At 39.9% G+C, this 21103-nt stretch overlaps 1 protein-coding gene across 5 annotated transcripts in view; it reads right to left on the bottom strand.

The window, feature by feature from the left end:
• Nucleotides 1–21103, bottom strand: part of fhod3a (formin homology 2 domain containing 3a) — a 69314-nt gene that overhangs the window by 24383 nt on the left and 23828 nt on the right. For all 5 annotated transcript variants that reach the window (XM_039820471.1, XM_039820472.1, XM_039820473.1 and 2 more), the window contains exons 4-9: nucleotides 12944–13011; nucleotides 11880–11985; nucleotides 2422–2516; nucleotides 1223–1334; nucleotides 506–600; nucleotides 39–182 (exon numbers count right to left, since the gene is read on the bottom strand). In XM_039820471.1, coding sequence (XP_039676405.1) covers nucleotides 39–182; nucleotides 506–600; nucleotides 1223–1334; nucleotides 2422–2516; nucleotides 11880–11985; nucleotides 12944–13011 — 620 coding nt within the window. The remainder of the gene's footprint in view (nucleotides 1–38; nucleotides 183–505; nucleotides 601–1222; nucleotides 1335–2421; nucleotides 2517–11879; nucleotides 11986–12943; nucleotides 13012–21103) is intronic.

The following is a 21103-nucleotide window of genomic DNA, read 5'->3' as shown; positions in this document are numbered from 1 at the left end:
ATTTTCCTTGTGATTTTATGACTTTTTGTGTCTCGAACCTCATAGATGTTGAGCTGCTCAACCAAGTCCAGATCGGTGCCTTTCCGGCCCAGATGTCTTTGGGACACTGTCTCTATGTCCTGTTCCTCCAGGCAATCCAGCATATCGTAGAATGAGTCCTGATCAGGCAGTGCAGCAAGCGTCTGCAAAAAGAAAAGATGTAACTGAGGTTTAAAATCTTTTCAATTTAAACATTTTGGTAGCTAAAGTCGTTGGTAGCATATTTAGTTATCTATTTTGGCTGGGGGAGAAATTCCTGAGACACCACTATTAAAACCTGTTAAAAATGTTATGGGAAAGCCTTTGATATCTTGTGCATAACTCAAGAATTCAAAAACAAAAAAAATTAAATGAATGAAGTACCAGTGGTAATAGTAGAGTTATATGTTCTTGTATCCAGTTATGAGAAAGTGAATGATATAACGCACATAAACAGTCAGTATATAGACACTACAGATATGCAGACCTTATTAATGAGGGTCATGGCGTAGACCAGCAGCTCTGTGTCCACTCCATCCTTCTCATTCAAGATCTCCATAGTATTGGACCACGGCTTACATCCTGGAAATCAGTCCATGACGAATAAAAACATGAATTACTTTGTCAATCTCTAACATAATATAATATAATATTAATGGACAAAGCATCTGGTTCGGCTAAGTGCTGCAAATGCGGAAGTCTATGAGAAAGTGACCCACTTCTCACTTGATTTATGACCTCAGTAAACATTTTCATAATGAGTTTATGGTCTCAATCGCTAGTTTTAAGTCTTCTGCAACACAGAATGATGTAAAATTATGGTCTCGTTGATTTTTAAATCTGCAAAAAAGCAGGGGTTGTTTTAGGGCGTGGCTACAATGTGATTGCGAGTGAAAGTGTGTAACGTAAAGTGTAAGGGCTCCTCCCTCAATCCTCCCTATCGTCTAAAATCGTCACATCCGCAACCAGGATGTCTGCGCCCATAACGGCAAACTCATAGCAGACTCATAGCAGATCGCCACAAACTAATGGGTGACATCACACATGCGCTGTCCATTAATATTAACAGTCTATGCTCTCTACCCAACCACCCCTCCATAAATGTCAACCTGGGCCAGTAACCAGTAACAGTAAATAGCACAGGCTAACAGAATAATGAATGGCAAGTTCCTCAGCAGCTGGTGGCATGTTGACTTGTTTATACCTCTCTTGGTGTCCACAGCAGTGATAGCTTCTATCAGCAGCGGGCCGTTGGACTCGGAGTACTCCACAAACACCAACAGCAGCTTTAGAGTTGTTTTCACCACCAGACGGAACTAGAGAGGGGGGGGGAATACAAGGTTAGAAACTCACACAGAGACAAGAAAGAATACAAACAATGGAAATATTATGTCATTATGTTGGAAATATCTTTAAATCATTCTAATATTATTTTATAACAGTATTTCTGGAATTCACATGATGCAGATTTAGCAGAATTGGCATTAAGGAATTTCATATACACCTTCTTTATTTATTTGTGTACTGTATGTGTATATCTATAAATAATATATGTCTCTGAGTTCCTCTACATTATAGCCCATGTTATGTATGTTTTTGTTTAGACGGCTCAATGTAGAGGATTTAATTATAGGTAAAGATAGGAGAGCATTTGTTGTATATTGACGCTACCTAGCAGAGTTTCAGCAGCAGGGCCACACCACAAATACGCCTCTTCCAGTATTCCTATAAATACCCACCTAACCCTCTCCTCTCATTCGCTCCCGCATTCTGCACCCCTCCCTCCCACCCACTTTCTGTTCCTCTACTTTCTCCTCTTCTTTAGGTCCTAGGGGGGTCCGTTGTGCCCGGGTGCTACGGCAGATTCCGTACCAAAGCCTCCCCAAACGCAGTCAACATCAAGTCAACTAATGACTACAAGCGACTTTACGTCTCGCATTCCAATTCTCTTTCATTATTAAATTGTTCAAAACTCATCTGGTTGATGGTGTGGTCCTTGCTCGTGAATGTGCTATTATATGTCCATATAGAAAATAAATCTAATTAAAGATTCCTTTTTAATTATTATTTACTAAAGAAACAACAATACAATGACGGCATTTAGGCACTGGTACTCTCAGTGCAAAGCAGAAATCTACCTTCAACAATTGTACCACAAAGCTAACAAAAGACACCACCCTCAGTTCAGGACACAGAATACAATCAGTAGCAGATGTGTTTCTTTGTTTCTGGGTATAAATCTAAAAATAAGTGTGTGTGTGTGTGTGTGTGTGTGTGTGTGTGTGTGTGTGTGTGTGTGTGTGTGTGTGTGTGTGTGTGTGTGTGTGTGTGTGTGTGTGTGTGTGGAGGTTGTTTTTTTTCTACAGTATGTTTTTTTTGTATGTACAGTATTCTCAGCTATACCTTCGAGCCAACAAGAGTGTACAGCCACTGGATTGTCTCAGGGTGTCCAATGACCCCGTTCATCCCGTCTACATACAGCATGATCTGCCCCAGAGCTAAGAAAGGGGATGAGAAGGAAACAAAAAGTTAGAGAGACAGGACAGATAGAGGAAGTGATTCAACACTTGCTGTAAACAAACCAAGCACACCAAATGGCAACTGTTTGCAGCACACAGGCCCATCAGTGGCTATATATATATATATATATATATAACAGGGAAAGGGAGTTTCCTTCCCTATGCTTTCGGGTCATTATGACAAACAAAAACACAAAGAGCAGAACATTAAAATGACTCCAGCCTAACTGGTATTGTTTCTTAAAGTATTTCCCATTTTATATGTAAAGTAGTTGACATGTGTTTCTTTTAAAAACGGTGGATTAAATAAATAAAAAGCATTAAGTGTGAGGGTAAAGCAGTATCAGCATGTCACCCTTTCCTTTTAGAGGAAAAGCAGCAGCTGTTGTGTCCCACTCCCTCCCTGCTGTATGTCAAAGCACAGGATGGATTAATTACATCCAAACTCTCAAAGTGAAAGTGAAAGAGACATCTTATATTTCCCACATGCAGAATATAAGTTCTTGTGACAAGTGAACAGAGCTTACATACGCTGTGATCAAGAGAAGAAGAGAGCAACTTGTATCTTCAACAAAGTATTTAGACTCCAATTTTAAAACTTCTTGGACAAATCATTATGTCAAGAAAAGATGTAGGAAAAGAGCAGATACTGTTGATGACTCTCATTTCAGCACCATCATCGTGAAAGGACAGGCTCATGTGAAGGAACTTTTCATCAACGAGGAAGAATTTTTGTGACTACGACTTCACTATTCTCTCTGATTCGTCTCAGTGTATGAGAGGTGGAACGGGGTCAGCAAGTGCATTACGAAGATTTATTATCACTCTGTTCGAAAATAATACTGGCACCATAAGCAGAATGCCATGACTGATTCAATATCTCCACAAATATAAACTCAACGGTAAAAGTCACCTTCTGCCTCTGGGAACAGTATTATTTCCAGGTGAAGCCGTCATGTGGAGCTATTTTTTCATGCTCCACTGTGATCGGCACAGCTGTTTCAAAGCTTTGATACAACTAATGAGACTGTCTGAGAGGACAATGATTCATCACAGCACTTAGCCTTCCCTTGCCCGTGGAGCACCTGTGTTCTGTAATATTTCCATCGCTTTATTTGGTGAAAGTGCTCCCAGATAAGCCTAAAACAATCTTTCAGAGATAATGTGCTTGTTTAATTCATACATCACACATTCTTCAATTGGTTGACATGCAATAGCACAGCAAAAAATATGGTGTTATTCTGATTGTGCCTATATACCCAGTGACGGTGTCTCTCATACAGCCATCTAAAGGCACCATGAATCAGTTCCATCTGCAGTCTTTAATAGAAGTGATGCACATTGTCAAGCCACAAATATTCCGCTAGGTAAAGTTTGTACAACCAGCAGTGCTAGCCATGGGGTCACACCAACCGCAATGTTAAATCAGGCCAGGGGCCCCCCTGCCCCTAACCTACTTACTACCTCCCTACTTCCGGCGTCCATGCTCGGATCGCACCAATCTTCAAACTCGCCCTTCATTTTGATCTCAATTACACACCTGTAAAGTTTGATGACCACATCTTGCACGGTTGTGACGCTACCATGGGGAAAAATCTGTCCGCAGAGTAGACAGACAAAAGGAAATGTAAACACCTGGCAAAGTGCTCATATCAACCTCTGTGGTACAGGACCACATTTTCCATGACACACACTGATACCCCTTTTCCACCAACAAGAACCAGGTGCTGGTTCAGAGCTGGAGCTAGTGCCGGTTCAGAGTTGGTTCGACTGACGAGCCTCCAAAGAACCGGTTTGCTTTTCCACAGGCTAAAGAGCCAGCACAGAGCCAGGTCTTACGTCACTGTATACGTCTCATCTTTCCCAGCAACGTTAGCGCGGCGGCGCCAAACACAAACACACCATCAACAATGGCGGACGTTGCTTTGCTATTGATGTTTATGGCTTTGCGGACCTACATCGGCATCCAAACTCGGTGGATCCCAACGTGTTCGCGAGTGCAAGAAAGCAGCTCCTCTGACCACTGCTGTTGTTGTTTAATTGTGTCCATCGTGTTTATCTGCTAATTTAAAAATGCCGGTCACAAGTTTCTGTTTGTCTTGTTGGTCACGGTAACCCCGCCCCAGCTGCTGACGTAAGCGGTTCTTACTTCTGGCCCAGCAATGATTTGGTGCTACTTAAGAACCACTTTTACTGGTTCGGAGCTGGTGCTTTGGTGGTCGAAAAAATAAAGAACCGATTTGAAACTAGGCTCTGGCTCCGAAACAGCACCAGCTCTGCCTTGGTGGAAAAGGGGTACCAGACTCTCAAGGTGACTGACCAGAATGTAGTGAGATACAGAGCGAAGTTTGAAAGAAAACTGACGGTTGGCTGACACAGACCACAGAGGTGTCATGTGCTGTGTACGAGGGTAAAGCACTATCAGCTTGTCACCCTTTCCTTTTAGAGGGAAAGCAGCAGCTGTTGTGTCCCAGTCTCTCCCTGCTGTATGTCAAAGCACAGGACGGATTAATTACATCCAAACTCTCAAAGTGAAAGTGAAAAAGACATCTTATATTTACCACATGCAGAATATAAGTTCTTGTGACAAGTGAACAGAGCTTACATACGCTGTGATCAAGAGAAGAAGAGAGCAACTTGTATCCTCTTCGACCATGTATTTGGACTCAAATTTGAAAATTGAAGTTTTGTCTTCACTTCTTGGACAACTCGTTAAACCCTATAACGAGAAAGGACGTACGACATCAGCAAATATTTTGTCTGTTGATGACTTTCATCTGTACAACCTCCTTGGAAAAAGACAGGCTCATGTGAGGGAATTTTTCATTGATGAGAAAGAATTTTTTGACCCCAAGTATGACTATGACTTCACTAATCTCTCTGATTGGTCTCAGTGTATGAGAGGTGATGAGCCTTATGAGCGGCCAAAAGGCTGGTATCGCATGGCCTTAAAAGTCAAAGGTAAATATTCAGACGGAAACACCTGGCTGGGCACAAAAGGATGGAGGAGTCACTCTGTAGCTGGAGAATGGCCTGTTTCCTACCATGGAACAAGCTTAGATGGAGCCAAAGGCATCATCAGGAGTCACTACAAGGCAGGAGACAGAGACAAGTATGGGAGAGGAATCTACTCAACACCAGACATACACGTTGCTGAGAGAGAGGAGTATGCCAAGACCTTCACATCGAAGACGACAGGGAAAAGTTACAAAGTGATCCTGCAAAATCGAATCAACCCTGAGAAGAGAGTGATTTGCCAACGATCTGATTATTGGCTCATTCCTGTTGATGAAGAAGTGTCTACCGAGGAGGAGAAACCGATAGTGGAGAGCTCGATTCGACCTTACGGCATTCTGATTAAGGAATTAAATGACGATGATGACGATGATGTTGACGATGATGATGACAACTTTTACTTTATTACTGTTGGTAGGTACTTGAAGAACTACCAGCCATGATTATAAAATATTTCTAAGATCCTGTGTTTAAGAAACTTCAAGAAAATCATTATGAGGATTCATTGTTTCAAAGCATCAGTGCTCTGATGATTAATTGTTATTTTTACTAGATATAAATAAAGAATTGTAAATTATTGTCCCTTCAATGTTTTATGGGTGCAGGGGTGTTTGGGGATTTCCTACAGAGACTCTTACAGGTTTTACAGACCACAAAGGGACAAAAGACTAAAATCAAGCAGGTAATTGAATTAATATGGAAATTAAAAATAGTTTGTTTTAAGCCTGAGTACTAGTGTATCCACTGTATTTTGTATGACATAAAGAAGCATGTTGTTCATTTAATATGAAGATTAGTTGAGATATGGTTTCCCTCTCACTGGAGTTTGTATTGCTATACTGTATTTCATATTATAGTATATGTAGTTTTATGTTTCATGCATTACCATTGGACTTTAAATGATTCACTTTGTTCTATTTTGGTGTATGGTAAACACTTATATACATTGCAGTATGCCACTCTAAAAAGGTCAGTAAAGTAGAGAGCAAAATACAGTAAACAGGACGGGAGTGTGCAAGAAAGACTTCTGAGCTGCACTTCCGATAAGAAGTTGTTTTTCCCCTTCAATACATTGTTTCATTTTTGTTTTTCTGTTAACAGTCTCAAAGGTTCAGTATTATTATCCGTAGTTATTAATCATATTATCACAAATGTTTATTTATTGGTTCTGTTATTATTATTTGTATTATTAATTGTGATTATTAGTAACTCTCACACACACACACACACACACACACACACACACACACACACACACACACACACACACACACACACACACACACACACACACACACACACACATAACTACATTCTGTTACATTTGTTTTTTGCAACCTTTGCTAATGGTTATCATCTGTTGCAGTCAGGTGTTGAGGATTATTACAGAGCAGTATTGTATGTATGTTTCTTTTCTTGTTTTCATTATTTAGCTTAACAATGTTCTAAATATATTTTATATTAATATTATATTAGATTCAAACTGTGAGTCATAATGAAAGTGAAAGAATTCTCCTATCAGGTTTTACCACGTGTTGAATCAAACTTTCAGTGCAGAGAGAGAGCTCAGCACACACACATCGTGAACAAGACAGGAAGAGAGAAACTTTGATTCATCCTCTTCGACCATGTATTTGGACTCAAATTTGAAAATTGAAGTTTTGTCTTCACTTCTTGGACAACTCGTTAAACCCTATAACGAGAAAGGACGTACGACATCAGCAAATATTTTGTCTGTTGATGACTTTCATCTGTACAACCTCCTTGGAAAAGGACAGGCTTATATGAAGGGATTTTTCATCGATGAAAAAGAATTTTTTGACCCCGAGTATGACTACGACTTCACTAATCTCTCTGATTCAGCTCAGTGCATGAGAGGTGATGAGCCTTATGAGCGGCCAAAAGGCTGGTATCGCATGGGCTTAAAAGTCAAAGGTAAATATCCAGACGGAAACACCTGGCTGGGCACAAAAGGATGGAGGAGTCATTCTGTACCTGGAGAATGGCCTGTTTCCTACCATGGAACAAGCTTAGATGGAGCCAAAGGCATCATCAGGAGTCACTACACAGCAGGAGACAGAGACATGTATGGGAGAGGAATCTACTCAACACCAGACATACACGTTGCTGACAGAGAGGAGTATGCCAAGACCTTCACATCGAAGACGACAGGGAAAAGTTACAAAGTGATCCTGCAAAATCGAATCAACCCTGAGAAGAGAGTGATTTGCCAACGATCTGATTATTGGCTCATTCCTATTGATGAAGAAGCGTCTTCCAGGAAGGAGAAAAAGATAGTGGAGAGCTCGATTCGACCTTACGGCATTCTGATCAAGGAATTAAATGACGATGATGACAGTGACCAGGATGCTGGTTCACTTGGTGATATTGTTCATTCATTATTTTCTGCAGTAAACTCACTGTTTAGGTAGAGCCAGAGAAAGTGTATTATGGTCTATTGCTCAAGGGCCTTTAAAGAGTGTTATTCTAAATTTATAGTCAGTATGTTATCATACTGTCTTCACAATGTACAATTACATTGACGTTCAATCCATTGTATAAACCAAATAACAAAGCTGTGTTAGGATGGAAGATCAACAACACGGGCACATTATATTTGGAGTTTGTTCCTAACATAAAAGCTTTAGTAAGTAATACAATAATGTAAAGATCTGAAAATGTTTTCTCAATCAGCTTCTTACTGTGAGTGGCCTATGGATCCTACAGGCACAATCCATTTTCTGTTAAAACTACAATCATTGTGTTACTTCACACCAGAGAGCTCTGTATCTGTGCTGTGTCGGTGCTCTTCTTACTACTTGAAGTTCTTGAATTGAAAGAGTGTTAATCTCCTCATAAATAATAACAGGAGATGCTTTGTTATTTTTTTAACTGTTATAGAGAATCACTGATTTAAAAGTTTGTACGTACTTGAAGAACTACCAGCCATGTTTAGAAAATATTTCTAAGATCCTTTTTGATTAAGAAACATTAAGAAAATCAATATGATGATTGATTGTTTCAAAGCATCAGTGCTCTGAGGATTAATTGTTATTTTTATTAGATATAAATAAAGAATTGTAAATTATTGTCCCTTCAGTGTCTTATTGGTGCCAGGGTGTTTGGGGATTTCCTACAGAGACTCTTACAGGTGTTATAACTGGCTGTTTAACTGTCAGCTGACACAGACCACAAAGAGACAAAAGACTAAAATCAAGCAGAAAATTGAATTAATATGGAAATAAATAAAAAAAAAATTTTAAGCCTGAGTACTAGTGTATCCACTGTATTTTGTATCACATAAAGAAGCATGTTGTTCATTTAATATGAACATTAGTTGAGATATGGTTTCCCTCTCACTGGAGTTTATATTGCTATACTGTATTTCATATTATAGTATATATAGTTTTATGTTTCATGCATTACCATTGGACTTTAAATTATTCACTTTGTTCTATTTTGGGGTATGGTAAACACTTATATAGATTGCAGTATGCCACTCTAAAAAGGTCAGTAAGGTAGAGAGCAAATTACAGTAAACAGGACGGACGTGTGCAAGAAAGACAGAGACAGAGCTGCACTTCTGATAACAGCGACCCCCTCCAATACATTGTTTCATTTTAGTTTTTCTGTTACCAATCTCAATAGTTCAGTATTATTATCCATAGGTATTAATCATATTATCACAAATGTTTATTTATTGGTTCTGTTATTATTATTTGTATTATTAATTGTGATTATTAGTAACTCTCACACACACACACACACACACACACACACACACACACACACACACACACACACACACACACACACACACACACACACACATAACTACATTCTGTTACATTTGTTTTTTGCAACCTTTGCTTATCAGCTGTTGCAGTCAGGTGTTGAGGATTATTACAGAGCAGTATTGTATGGATGTTTATTTTCTTTTTCATTATTTAGCTTAACAATGTTCTAAATATATTTTATATTAATATTATATTAGATTCAAACTGTGAGTCATAATGAAAGTGAAAGAATTCTCCTATCAGGTTTTACCACGTGTTGAATCAAACTTTCAGTGCAGAGAGAGAGCTCAGCACACACACATCGTGAACAAGACAGGAAGAGAGAAACTTTGATTCATCCTCTTCGACCATGTATTTGGACTCAAATTTGAAAATTGAAGTTTTGTCTTCATTTCTTGGACAAATCGTTAAACCCTGTAAGGAGAAAAGACGTACGAGATCAGCAAATATTTTGTCTGTTGATGACTTTCATCTGTACAACCTCCTTGGAAAAGGACAGGCTTATGTGAAGGAATTTTTCATCGATGAGAAAGAATTTTTTGACCCCAAGTATGACTATGACTTCACTAATCTCTCTGATTGGTCTCAGTGTATGAGAGGTGATGAGCCTTATGAGCGGCCAAAAGGCTGGTACCGCATGGCCTTAAAAGTCAAAGGTAAATATCCAGACGGAAACACCTGGCTGGGCACAAAAGGATGGAGGAGTCATTCTGTACCTGGAGAATGGCCTGTTTCCTACCATGGAACAAGCTTAGATGGAGCCAAAGGCATCATCTGGAGTCACTACACAGCAGGAGACAGAGACAAGTATGGGAGAGGAATTCTACTCCAACACCAAGGCTTACGCTGCTGACAGAGAGGAGTATGCCAAGACCTTCACATCGAAGACGACAGGGAAAAGTTACAAAGTGATCCTGCAAAATCGAATCAACCCTGAGAAGAGAGAGATTTGCCAACGATCTGATTATTGGCTCATTCCTATTGATGAAGAAGCGTCTACCAGGAAGGAGAAAAAGATAGTGGAGAGCTCGATTCGACCTTACGGGATTCTGATTAAAGAATTAAAAGGGAGAAAAAGATAGTGGAGAGCACGATTCGACCTTACGGCATTCTGATTAAGGAATTAAATGACCATGATGCTGGTTCACTTTTTTCTGCAGTAAACTTACATAAAGTGTCTTATGAGCTGTGGCTCAAGGGCCTTTAAAGAGTGTTATTCTAAGCTTATAGTCACTTTGTCTGTTACCATACTGTCTTCACAATGTACAATTACATTGACGTTCAATCCATTGTATAAACCAATTAACAAAGCTGTGTTAGGATGGAAGATCAACAACACGGGCACATTATATTTTAAGTTTGTTCCTAACATAAAAGCTTTAGTAAGTAATACAAAAATGTAAAGATCTGAAAATGTTTTCTCAATCAGCTTCTTACTGTGAGTGGCCTATGGATCCTACAGGCACAATCCATTTTCTGTTAAAACTACAATCATTGTGTTACTTCACACCAGAGAGCTCTGTATCTGTGCTGTGTCGGTGCTCTTCTTACTTCTCGAAGTTCTTGAATTCTTGAGTGTTAATCTACTCATAAATAATAACAGGAGATGCTTTGTTATTTTTTTAACTGTTGTAGAGAAACACTGATTTAAAAGTTTGTACGTACTTGAAGAACTACCAGCCATGATTAGAAAATATTTCTAAGATCCCGTGTTTAAGAAACTTCAAGAAAATCAATATGATGATTGATTGTTTCAAAGCATCAGTGCTCTGATGATTAATTGTTCATTTTACTATATATAAATAAAGAATTGTAAGTGATTGTCCCTTCAGTGTCTTATTGGTGCCAGGGTGTTTGGGGATTTCCTACAGAGACTCTTACAGGTTTTATAACTTGCTGTTTAACTATCAGCTGACACAGACCACAAAGGGACAAACGATTAAAATCAAGCAGAAAATTGAATTAATATGGAAATAAAAAAAAGAAATTTAAATTATTATTATTATTTTTTTTTAAGCCTGAGTACTATTGTATCCACTGTATTTTGTATCACATAAAGAAGCATGTTGTTCATTTAATATGAACATTAGTTGAGATATGGTTTCCCTCTCACTGGAGTTTTTATTGCTATACGGTATTTCATATTATAGTATATATAGTTTTATGTTTCATGCATTACCATTGGACTTTAAATTATTCACTTTGTTCTATTTTGGGGTATGGTAAACACTTACATACATTGCAGTATGCCACTCTAAAAAAGTCAGTAAAGTAGAGAGCAAATTACAGGAAGGAAGTGTGCAAGAAAGACAGAGACAGAGCTGCACTTCCAATAACTGCAACCACAAGTTTTTTTCCCCTCCAATACATTATTTCATTTTGTTTTTTCTGTCAGAATTGTATGTTCCTTTTGTTTTCTGTTTCATTATTTAGCTTAACAATGTTCTAAATATATTTTAAATTAATGTCAGTATTCATACTTGCAATACTGTATCTGATTTTGGTCATCAGTGAGTGAGAGAAACTATACCTCTCAATATGTAGTTCTGGTAGTTCTGGTCAGCTTCTGCTCCCACCTTGATGAGACACGTCAGACCTTCAGCCATCACAAACTCATGGACCAGATCTTTGTCATCCTGAAGTAAAACACACAACACAGGAGAGAAAACTCATACAATACTCTCTGTATGCATACAGAAGCATACAAACTCCCTCTTTACAACTCATTGAATTAGTGTGTTCAGGTTGCATTCTCTGTAGTGGCCACATGGTGTCAGTAATGTGTAGGATTAGGACTAAAGTTAACAGTGAACAAACTTTCAATCCCCCACTGGTTCAGGCCAGCTGATACACTCACTCCATATGTCAACAGCCATGTGTTTTGCAATTTGTTACTTTTGATAGATAATCTTCAATATCATATACAAAACTGAAAGGATGATGAAAGTTCTTTAAGGTAGTTGTCTGACCAAAAGCTCTGAAACGGTGTTTAGGTGCCTTGAAGTCGACGTTGGGGGCTTAAAACAGTTCTGACGTCTCATTTGTGCTCATTCGCTGTTTTGTTTTTTGGAAAAATAAGCATGGACCCTGAAACAAAGTCATGTGGTCAAGGTTGTATTTTTTGTAGAAACCAAACTGCACAGAGCTTTTGGTTAAAAGGAAAGGGCCATTTTAGTGTGTGTAAATTGTAATAATGATATTAAATGCTGCAGTAAAGTTCTCATATAGCTGTATTGTTGGTGTTATTCATGATGATGTTTCCTCACCTCATGCTTTAATTCCCTTTTACATAAAATCTGTGTGTGTGTGTGTGTGTGTGTGTGTGTGTGTGTGTGTGTGTGTGTGTGTGTGTGTGTGTGTGTGTGTGTGTGTGTGTGTGTGTGTGTGTGTGTGTGCGGGTGTGTGTGGCCTCCTCACATCTTAAAATAAAGATTCACACAAACACAAATGCAAACACCCACACATACACACACAGGGAGAGAAATGCCACGTTGATGGAGATCCCTGTCATCATGGAGGCACACGGTGGCCACAATAACCAACTGTATTCTGCAACAACAAACTGACAGTAATTGCATGTGAAATATGTGTTACCTGAAAGATTTGCTTTAGAGAGAACAGTGCCCTTCTCAAGTCACGTCCATTGGAGTTGTACAGTCTTTCTGGAGACAGAGAGAGATGCAAAGAAGTGGTTATTTGTCTATAATTCAACAAACAGTGAGAAGGCTTTGCTCATACAAAATGTGAAAATATCAAAACATTGTCTAAGCAAGCATTTTTTTTTTTTACACAGTCTGTATTGTTCATTACCCTGTGCACCTTTCATCTCTCACCAATCCTTATGTGTTTCATGACTAGATCAATAAAACTTGGAAGTAAAATGAGTCTCAGCTGTGCAAAGGTTGCACAATAGTTTGATATGCAGAGGAACGCCAGGGAGTCCATGTACCCAATCCCACCTCTCGGCTCCGATCACCTGCGGCAGGAACTATACACACTTTCCCCGCTTGCTCACTCACAGAGCAACACGTGCGTGGTCTCTCTCTCTATCTCTCTCTCTCTCTCTCTCTAATACACATACACACACACATATACACACACACACACAAGTTTCAGTGGTGATTAGAGCTGTATTGGAATGTTAATGAGCCGCTGGCCGAGGTTCAATGGTGAGGTATTCAGGTCACGACACGGAAAGCACTCAGAACCAACGACTACAAGCTCTAATACCACCACACTGATATTTAGCCTTATTATTTCAATCCTTGGACACAAATAGATCATTAACATACTTCTATGATATAACAGAGCCTTAAAATGATTATTGTGACTGTGTGAACTACACTATCTGACTACTTTTCACATAGTTATGGTTATATTTTAATGTTGATATTTGATCTGAAATTAGCATTTTGTTAAAAAAAAAATGTATTGCTTAAAAACCACAAGTTCCACATTCCTCCTGTATGTCAATGTCTGTATATCTATGTATCCATATGTGTGTACAGACAATGCAACAATACTACTATTATGAAACCTATGACGTTTTGGGAAGAATCTGTAAGAGAGTTGTTGATTCAACTCTGTTGAGCTGAATAAGCTGTACTTATTTGTAAGCTTATTATACTTACTTATTATACTTTTGTCTTCCCCTGTATGTACACAATTAATTTGATTTGCATACTATGCACCTACATAGTACTTGTATTTGTACATTCCACTATAATTAAGTGCTCTGCATTAAGCTCAAAGTCTGTTCAGTTGAGTGTTCATAATCTCCGTTTGTGCATATCAACAGTTGTTGTGCAGCTGTGTGTCAGCAGGGGGGTTGTGAGTCTGCGTGTATAAAGCCAAAGAGTTTGCGTGATGATGACAAATCCTGCAGTCTATCAGGAGGGGGTTAAAAGCATACAGAGGTAAGGGCCTGCCGTCTGTAGCTCAGTGCTATCTGCCGTTAAGCTAGACAAGGCTAACCCAAGGCCAGGGTCAAAATCATTATCATTCCACATACAGATGAAGAATTACAGGCCTGTCTGTCCCTCCATCTGCATCTGTGATAGTCTACAGCAGAGATGATCAAATCATCCAAATCACTAGTGCCAAGAGGCAACTGGCAATAAGTGCCAATATGGGAAGAAGTAACTCCAACACCCCCCACCCCCCCAAAAAAAAGCAAAGAATATGGTACTGTAGGAGCGAAAGAGAGGAAAGAACATATGCATGAAAGAGTTGGACTAAGACAAGGGTGTGGAAGGACAGGACAGGACAGGACAGGACAGGACAGGACAGGACAGGACAGAAATAAAGACAATAATCAAGGCAGAGGAGACAAATGAGAGAGCCAAAGACGTGGAATTCCCCTTCTAAAGATACACAAACTACATATGTCTCTGCCATGTCTTTTGAGTAGAATGTAGATTTTTAACCTTTTCTGAACTAGTGCAGCTGATTGGAAAGATGGTGGGTTTACAGTAAGGGCCTGTTGAAGGGGACAAACCACAGGTTTCTAGTGTTCAATTCACTCTTCCCCTTAAAATACTAAAAACACAGAACCAAAGAAGTCAATTTCTATAATCGATCACCTCAACCGATGATTCGGCGCACTCATATACCGTACGTGACCTTTCATTTGGTTTAATGTTATTTTTCTTAAACGGAGGAGAACACACATAGGTGACGGCCGCAATGATCACAACAGAATCCAAACTGCGCCTCAGCTAGAACTCTTTTCAAATAGCCAACTTTTGGTCCAACTTCCTTGTTCTCGTTTCTCTAGGTTTCCCTGGAAATCAAGTGGCCACTGGATGATGTAGGGAACACTCCGTCAGTTAATTGAGTCCGTCACGTGTAATGTTCATGTTCATGATCAGGCTGTGAGTGGGGCTGTCAGGATAACCTTTACCAAAATGTCTGCTGTCCATCAGGAGCAAGTCAGCAGCAGTGATAAGCCTGAAACTTGGCTTCATTCATTCTGGTGTACCGCTGGTAATGCAGTCTGAAGGTGGGTAATATAATAAGCTAGAGTTTACAGGGATAAATACAAGCAATGGAAATATACACACATCGAATGAAATGTTCAGACTACTTACTCTTATTCTCATACTCATTATATCATGAGGATGGAAACCTCTCCAAACCATTTTCTGTGCTACAGTTTTTAAATAAGATGGACTGGCTACTTGGCTTCGTTTCTGTTTGCTTTCATTCAAAAATGCAGACTGATCTCATAAAGTGGCGTATGTATGACACGCCCATTCGTATGCCATTTTGGCGTGTTATCAAGATGCATAATCGCTTTTTAGCGTGTTTATCAACGCCATTCGGCCACCATTGACCTACATTGCATGTGAATTTTCGCCGTAGCGAGTAGTATGATGGTTGGTTGGGGTGGTGGATGGGTAAAACACAGGACTTTCACCCAGGAGAGCCGTGATTGTGTCCCGTGTGTGGCATTTTTCACCCGTTTTTTTTTTTTTTTTTTTTTAACTTCCCCAATGTTTCTTTCCTAAACCCAACCATTTATTGTTTTCCTAAGTGTGTGACGTTCGTCACCGTTGTATTTTTGTAATTCTTTCGTGTTACTAAAGCCGTTCCCAATGTTCTTTTCCTAAACCCAACCTTTTTTTTTTTTACACGCGTGTGACGTTGTTCTCGCGATAACACACCACGTGGCGTCGCCATGTTTACATCCGCTGTATACAGCGTAGACATACACGCGGACTGCTCAAAATGCGTACAGATAACACGCCATTTGGCTTTAGGAAAGTGGCGTGTATGTTTACGCAAAGTCATGATGCCATGTTGAAAAAATCTATCACAGTTGCATAGAACCCATTAAGGACCCACTATGTGCAGGCTAATGTTGGTGTTAACATACATGACTGATTCATCACCCAAGCTGGATACAGATGCTGTACCGTATGCAATAAGTTGGTAGGACACATTGTTTGTAGCAGTGTTGCATTCTGTAACAGACAACAGAGGTTCCACATCACCACACTTTCTAATGCAAGAACCAACCATCTCTATAAGTCATTTAATATAGTGAATTCTAAAATACTGTGTGAGACAAGACTTAGTGATATAATCTGCCAGTTGGTTGAGGTCATTTGATTTCTTCTCAAAGAAACCCCCTGCCCCCCCTTCACAGTATTTCTTGAATCAAATGTCATTATCTTGATACTATCACACAGAGAATTCTTCACACTGGGTTTTTCTTCCAGACATAACCATTCAGTAGTACATTTGTTAAACAAATTAAGATGTTTTTTTGCAGTGCGCAACCAATAGTCTCACAGTCATGCCAACATGTTGTCATGGCGATACCCTGTAATCAACTCACGGTTGCTAACAAAGTCTTGTCAACATAATTACCCTTCTGCTCCAGAGTAAACAGAATTTGACACGCTAAAAAAATCAATGGGACATTTCCCCATTGGTACAAAGGGCTCCAGCTGTCTTAACACTGCGTGTCTGGAGTGATAGTGCATTCAAGCTGGAAATAATTCAAACAAATGACTCTCACCTTCAACCTCTCAGCCAAACAGCTGGGCCTAACAACACTGCCTCAGTGCCTGCATTTCTCTAGAGGGAGACTGAAATAACAGCAAAAACACAAACTAGGAAGATGACACATCTTAAAGGCCCAGTGTGTAACGTGTTTAGTTGTTCATTATCAAAATCTGTGTTGCCCGTTCACAGACTTGTCCTTTTCATGAATATTTACCACCACCATCAATTCCAAGTATTCCTTTTGGCTTGACATTTTACATTTGCATTCGCATGAACTGGGGTAGACGCTCCATATTCATGCACCATCTTGAAATACGTTAGCCGGTAAGGGACATACAGGACATACTGCTCCGCCTTTCGCGTTTTCGCTGTCACATGATAAACTCACAGGTGCTGCTAATGCTGCTAATGCTGCTAATGGGTATCGTAGCTTCCCGGCTCCGACAAAGTTTGAAGAAGGAAACATGGAGGACCAACATGTATTCAAAATCCAAATTTCAGGAACAGGAGTCTTCTTCATCACCCAGAAAAATAAAAAAGATATTGAAAAGAGCAAGAGACCGGCTTTTTGAAGCGTGAAGGCTACCGTAGCTGTAATACGTACTTTGAACTGCGTGGCGCGAGAGAGTTGATTGCGATATATGATCTCAACGCTAGATGGGAGAAATTCCTACACATTGGAACTTTAATAAGAGGCCTTCCACTGGTCTAAGAGACAGAGGAGTCCGAGTAGATGTGGGACTTTGACGAGGAAGGAGAGGAAAAAAGCAAAAGAATGTTTTTTGAAGGCAGGATGTGCCTGTCCACGTGTCTTTTGCTGGCCATTCTCCTTTTTTCCTGGCCATAGATTTTATTATTGTCACAAGAAAAGCTGAAACACTCACTGGGATGTGTCATTGTGGTTTGAGTGTGTGTGTGTGTGTGTGTGTGTGTGTGTGTGTGTGTGTGTGTGTGTGTGTGTGTGTGTGTGTGTGTGTGTGTGTGTGTGTGTGTGTGTGTGTGTGTGTGTCCATGCGTTGCACTAGCCCATGTGTAAGCCGGTGCCTGTGTTTGCTGAGTGCAGACAGACAGATGAAGGAAAGACAGAAAGGCACATTTCATTTATAGGTTCGCTTGGTGTTTTACTGTTTTGTTTTGGAGGACTCGCAGTTCTTGTCCACACTGTTTCACCATGACCTCACATGCACTGCAATATGTCGAGTCATTTAGTCCCATATTCCGTCTTAAATTTTTTTAATTATCTTAAAGCAGGGGGGAAAATCCACCAGCAGAATGAGTTGTTTCTGATGTAGTCACCTCTGTTTATAATTTAATCCAATATGACTAAAACAAGAGCATTGGTTCCATATGCCTTTCATGATGTTTAACAATGCACAAAAGACACACCAAGTGTCTATACTCCATAACTAAAGCCTCTTCCAGTAAGCCAGGCTCTCTTTATAATACCAGCTTTATTAAAAGAGTGACATGGACACTGGAGTCCAGTTACTGTTGGAGCTTGGTTTACACTCTCATAGGGTTTATCACATCCTAAACACCACAAGTGAGGACCCAACAGATATGAAAAGATGTCATCGTGTCTATTATGCATCATCCAATTCTTCTGTTTGTTTATCATTCTACTAATGTTTAAAATCCCTCCAAAAAGGCTCAATAATGGGTTAAAAGCCCTGTTAAACAAATGTATAGAGCGCAAGGACTAGATTAACTACCATATTTGTTTCAGAATATTGCAGAAAAATGCAATGGAAGAACCTGTATGTGCGTTAGCATGCGTGTGCATGTGTGCGTGGGCGTGTCCTCTGCGGTGAAACAGGGATTCCCTCAGTGCCGAGTCTGTCTGTTAAGTCGTTCAGGAGTGGTCAGAACCCTCTTTCCCTTCCCGCCATAATGAGATTAGTGCTGTGACCCTTCAGCTTTGACTAATCCCTCAACATTTACTGCACCAGCTACACATTTCCAAACAGAAAAACACACAGGCCAGCTCAGGCTACACTAGGCCTAATCCACAGCAATCATACTAGAAAAAAAACGCACTCTACTTTGTTGTCCTGCAACGCATCAAATGCAAAAGCCCCCAAGAGTCCCCAACTGACTGAAGTCTAATTGTGCTTAGTTGGCCTCAGCAAAGGGCAGCAACAGTTTAATTCTACTCTAGTTAATCCTCAGATTTAACAATAGGCAGCCAGCTCAGCAGATATTTCTTAAAAGTCAACCTGGTTAAAAACCTGGTGTGAAGGTAAGATTCTGCAAGATGACAAGAAAAAAGACAAACCAAAAAAAATCATAAGAATCTGTTTGGCATTCAGCATGTGAACTTCTATAAAGGGCATTGACTTATTCAGAAGAATAATCATTCTCTATTGGTGAATCTTCTGTCTCCTAACTCACTGATGTGGTTTTCTAATTTGGTTCACCCTCACCACTCTCATAGTGTTGTTTTCAGCCACACGAAAAAAGGCACTTAAAAACCCATTGTATGCTACCTGCTCAGCACCGGTAAACAAACAATGTTAGCAACTAGTTAGTCTTGCTTTGCCAGACCCTCCTCCAAAGCACGCGTGGTTTATTGGCATTTCTTTAAACCTATCATAATTGTTTTGGGTGGTGCTAAGCACCGGAGAAAAGCCAGAGTGCTGGGGCGGTCTCTAGCTCACCCATTAAGAGCGTTCGCCCCATATTGGCTGAGTCCTGCAGCGGTGCAGGGTTCGAGTCTGACCTGCTACCCTTTGCTGTGTCTCATCCCCCATCTCTCTCTCTTCCCCTTTCATATCTATCCACTTTGAAATAAAGGGAAAAGTCCCAAAAAAAAAGAAAAGCCACGGTACCTCTGCAAAATAGGCTCGGAAGGAACTTAAAGGTTTAAAAGTTGTTTTAGTCGTGCAACAGAAACCTCAGATTGGACAGATAGTCTAGCTAGCTGTCTGGATTTACCCTGCAGAGATCTGAGGAGCAGTTAACCATAGTCCTCAGAAATCCACCGGAGTTTATAATGCCAACACAAAGGAAGCCCAAGGCAATGGATATCCAGCCTAAATGAGTGAAATCCGAATCCGAAAAAGTCAAGGATATAGACTAGCAACTAGTTAATAGATATAGTGGACCATTTGGCAGCTAAAGCCAGATACTGCATTTCCCTCGGAATGATATGTTTGCCAATTATGCGTTTATAGCTTGTTTCCATAGCTCTCAAGTGGTCGAAAGAATGTGTTATTGCAGGTTTAAATAAAGATGCAACTGGCTAAATTAAAATGTATAAATGAATTCATTATAGAAAGGAATAATAAAGTAGACTGTTGAAGCCATTGCAAAAATAATCCTATGATGCAGTTCCTCTCATGCCCACTAGATGCTGGCTTCAAATACAAAGTGAAACTGGAAAAAACAAATTCCGTGTATTTTTGCAGAGGAAGTTGGGGTATCAGCAACTTGACGTTACAGAAGCTACATTCATGTTGTCCTAAAGCATAAGAGCTCCAACTGTTTGCTTTATTATATCCATTTTCTAATCCTTTTTCCAGCCATAGCTTAAATGTTGAGCAGCATTCATGTAAGATTGTTTAAAATGTATTAATTAAACAAATACAGAATTTAATATAGAAATGCTAAAGAGTACAACATAAATAAATGCTGGCAAAGAGGCAAACCCCAACACAATCACCAACATACAGATAGAGAGGTGCAACCTATCCAACCACAGTATACTGTATACGGTAATCTGATCAGAGGGAATTATTTCAGTGCAACACATCTTTTTTGGGGTCACAGCACATTTACACATAAGCATGCACTGAGGTCAACGAAGGGTAATATTTTTCGGGATGGTACGACTGTCTATGGGTCAGGCGAGAGAGGGGCGGGTCACAGCTGGTGGTCCTGCATTTAAGCCCAGTTATAACTGCTGACTCGTGTTTCTGGAGGATTTCATTGCACCCCTCTAAAAAAGCCTCCGCACGGCTGTCTGGGCCAATCAGTCAGTTGGCTTTCAGACTAGGTCTTCAGTGGGATCTAAAATAAAGAAGTGAGAGGAGCATGAGGTGTAATGGCATGCTGGAGAGCTGCATTTAATCCCAGGAAGTCTTTCCCTCTCTGTGCTAGTATATCATGCTAAATATAGGGGGGTTGGGTATCTAACATACTGTAACAAGCCTAGAGACTGGGTTCAATCTTTGTTCAGGTCATGCAGTGAACAGCGTGTGTGCTGCCCTGTAGCCCTGTATTCAGTCAAGAAAAAAATGAACA

Source organism: Perca fluviatilis, chromosome 13 (genome assembly GCF_010015445.1).
Source record: "Perca fluviatilis chromosome 13, GENO_Pfluv_1.0, whole genome shotgun sequence".
Taxonomy (NCBI): domain Eukaryota; kingdom Metazoa; phylum Chordata; class Actinopteri; order Perciformes; family Percidae; genus Perca; species Perca fluviatilis.
This window is presented reverse-complemented; position numbering and strand designations above follow the sequence as displayed.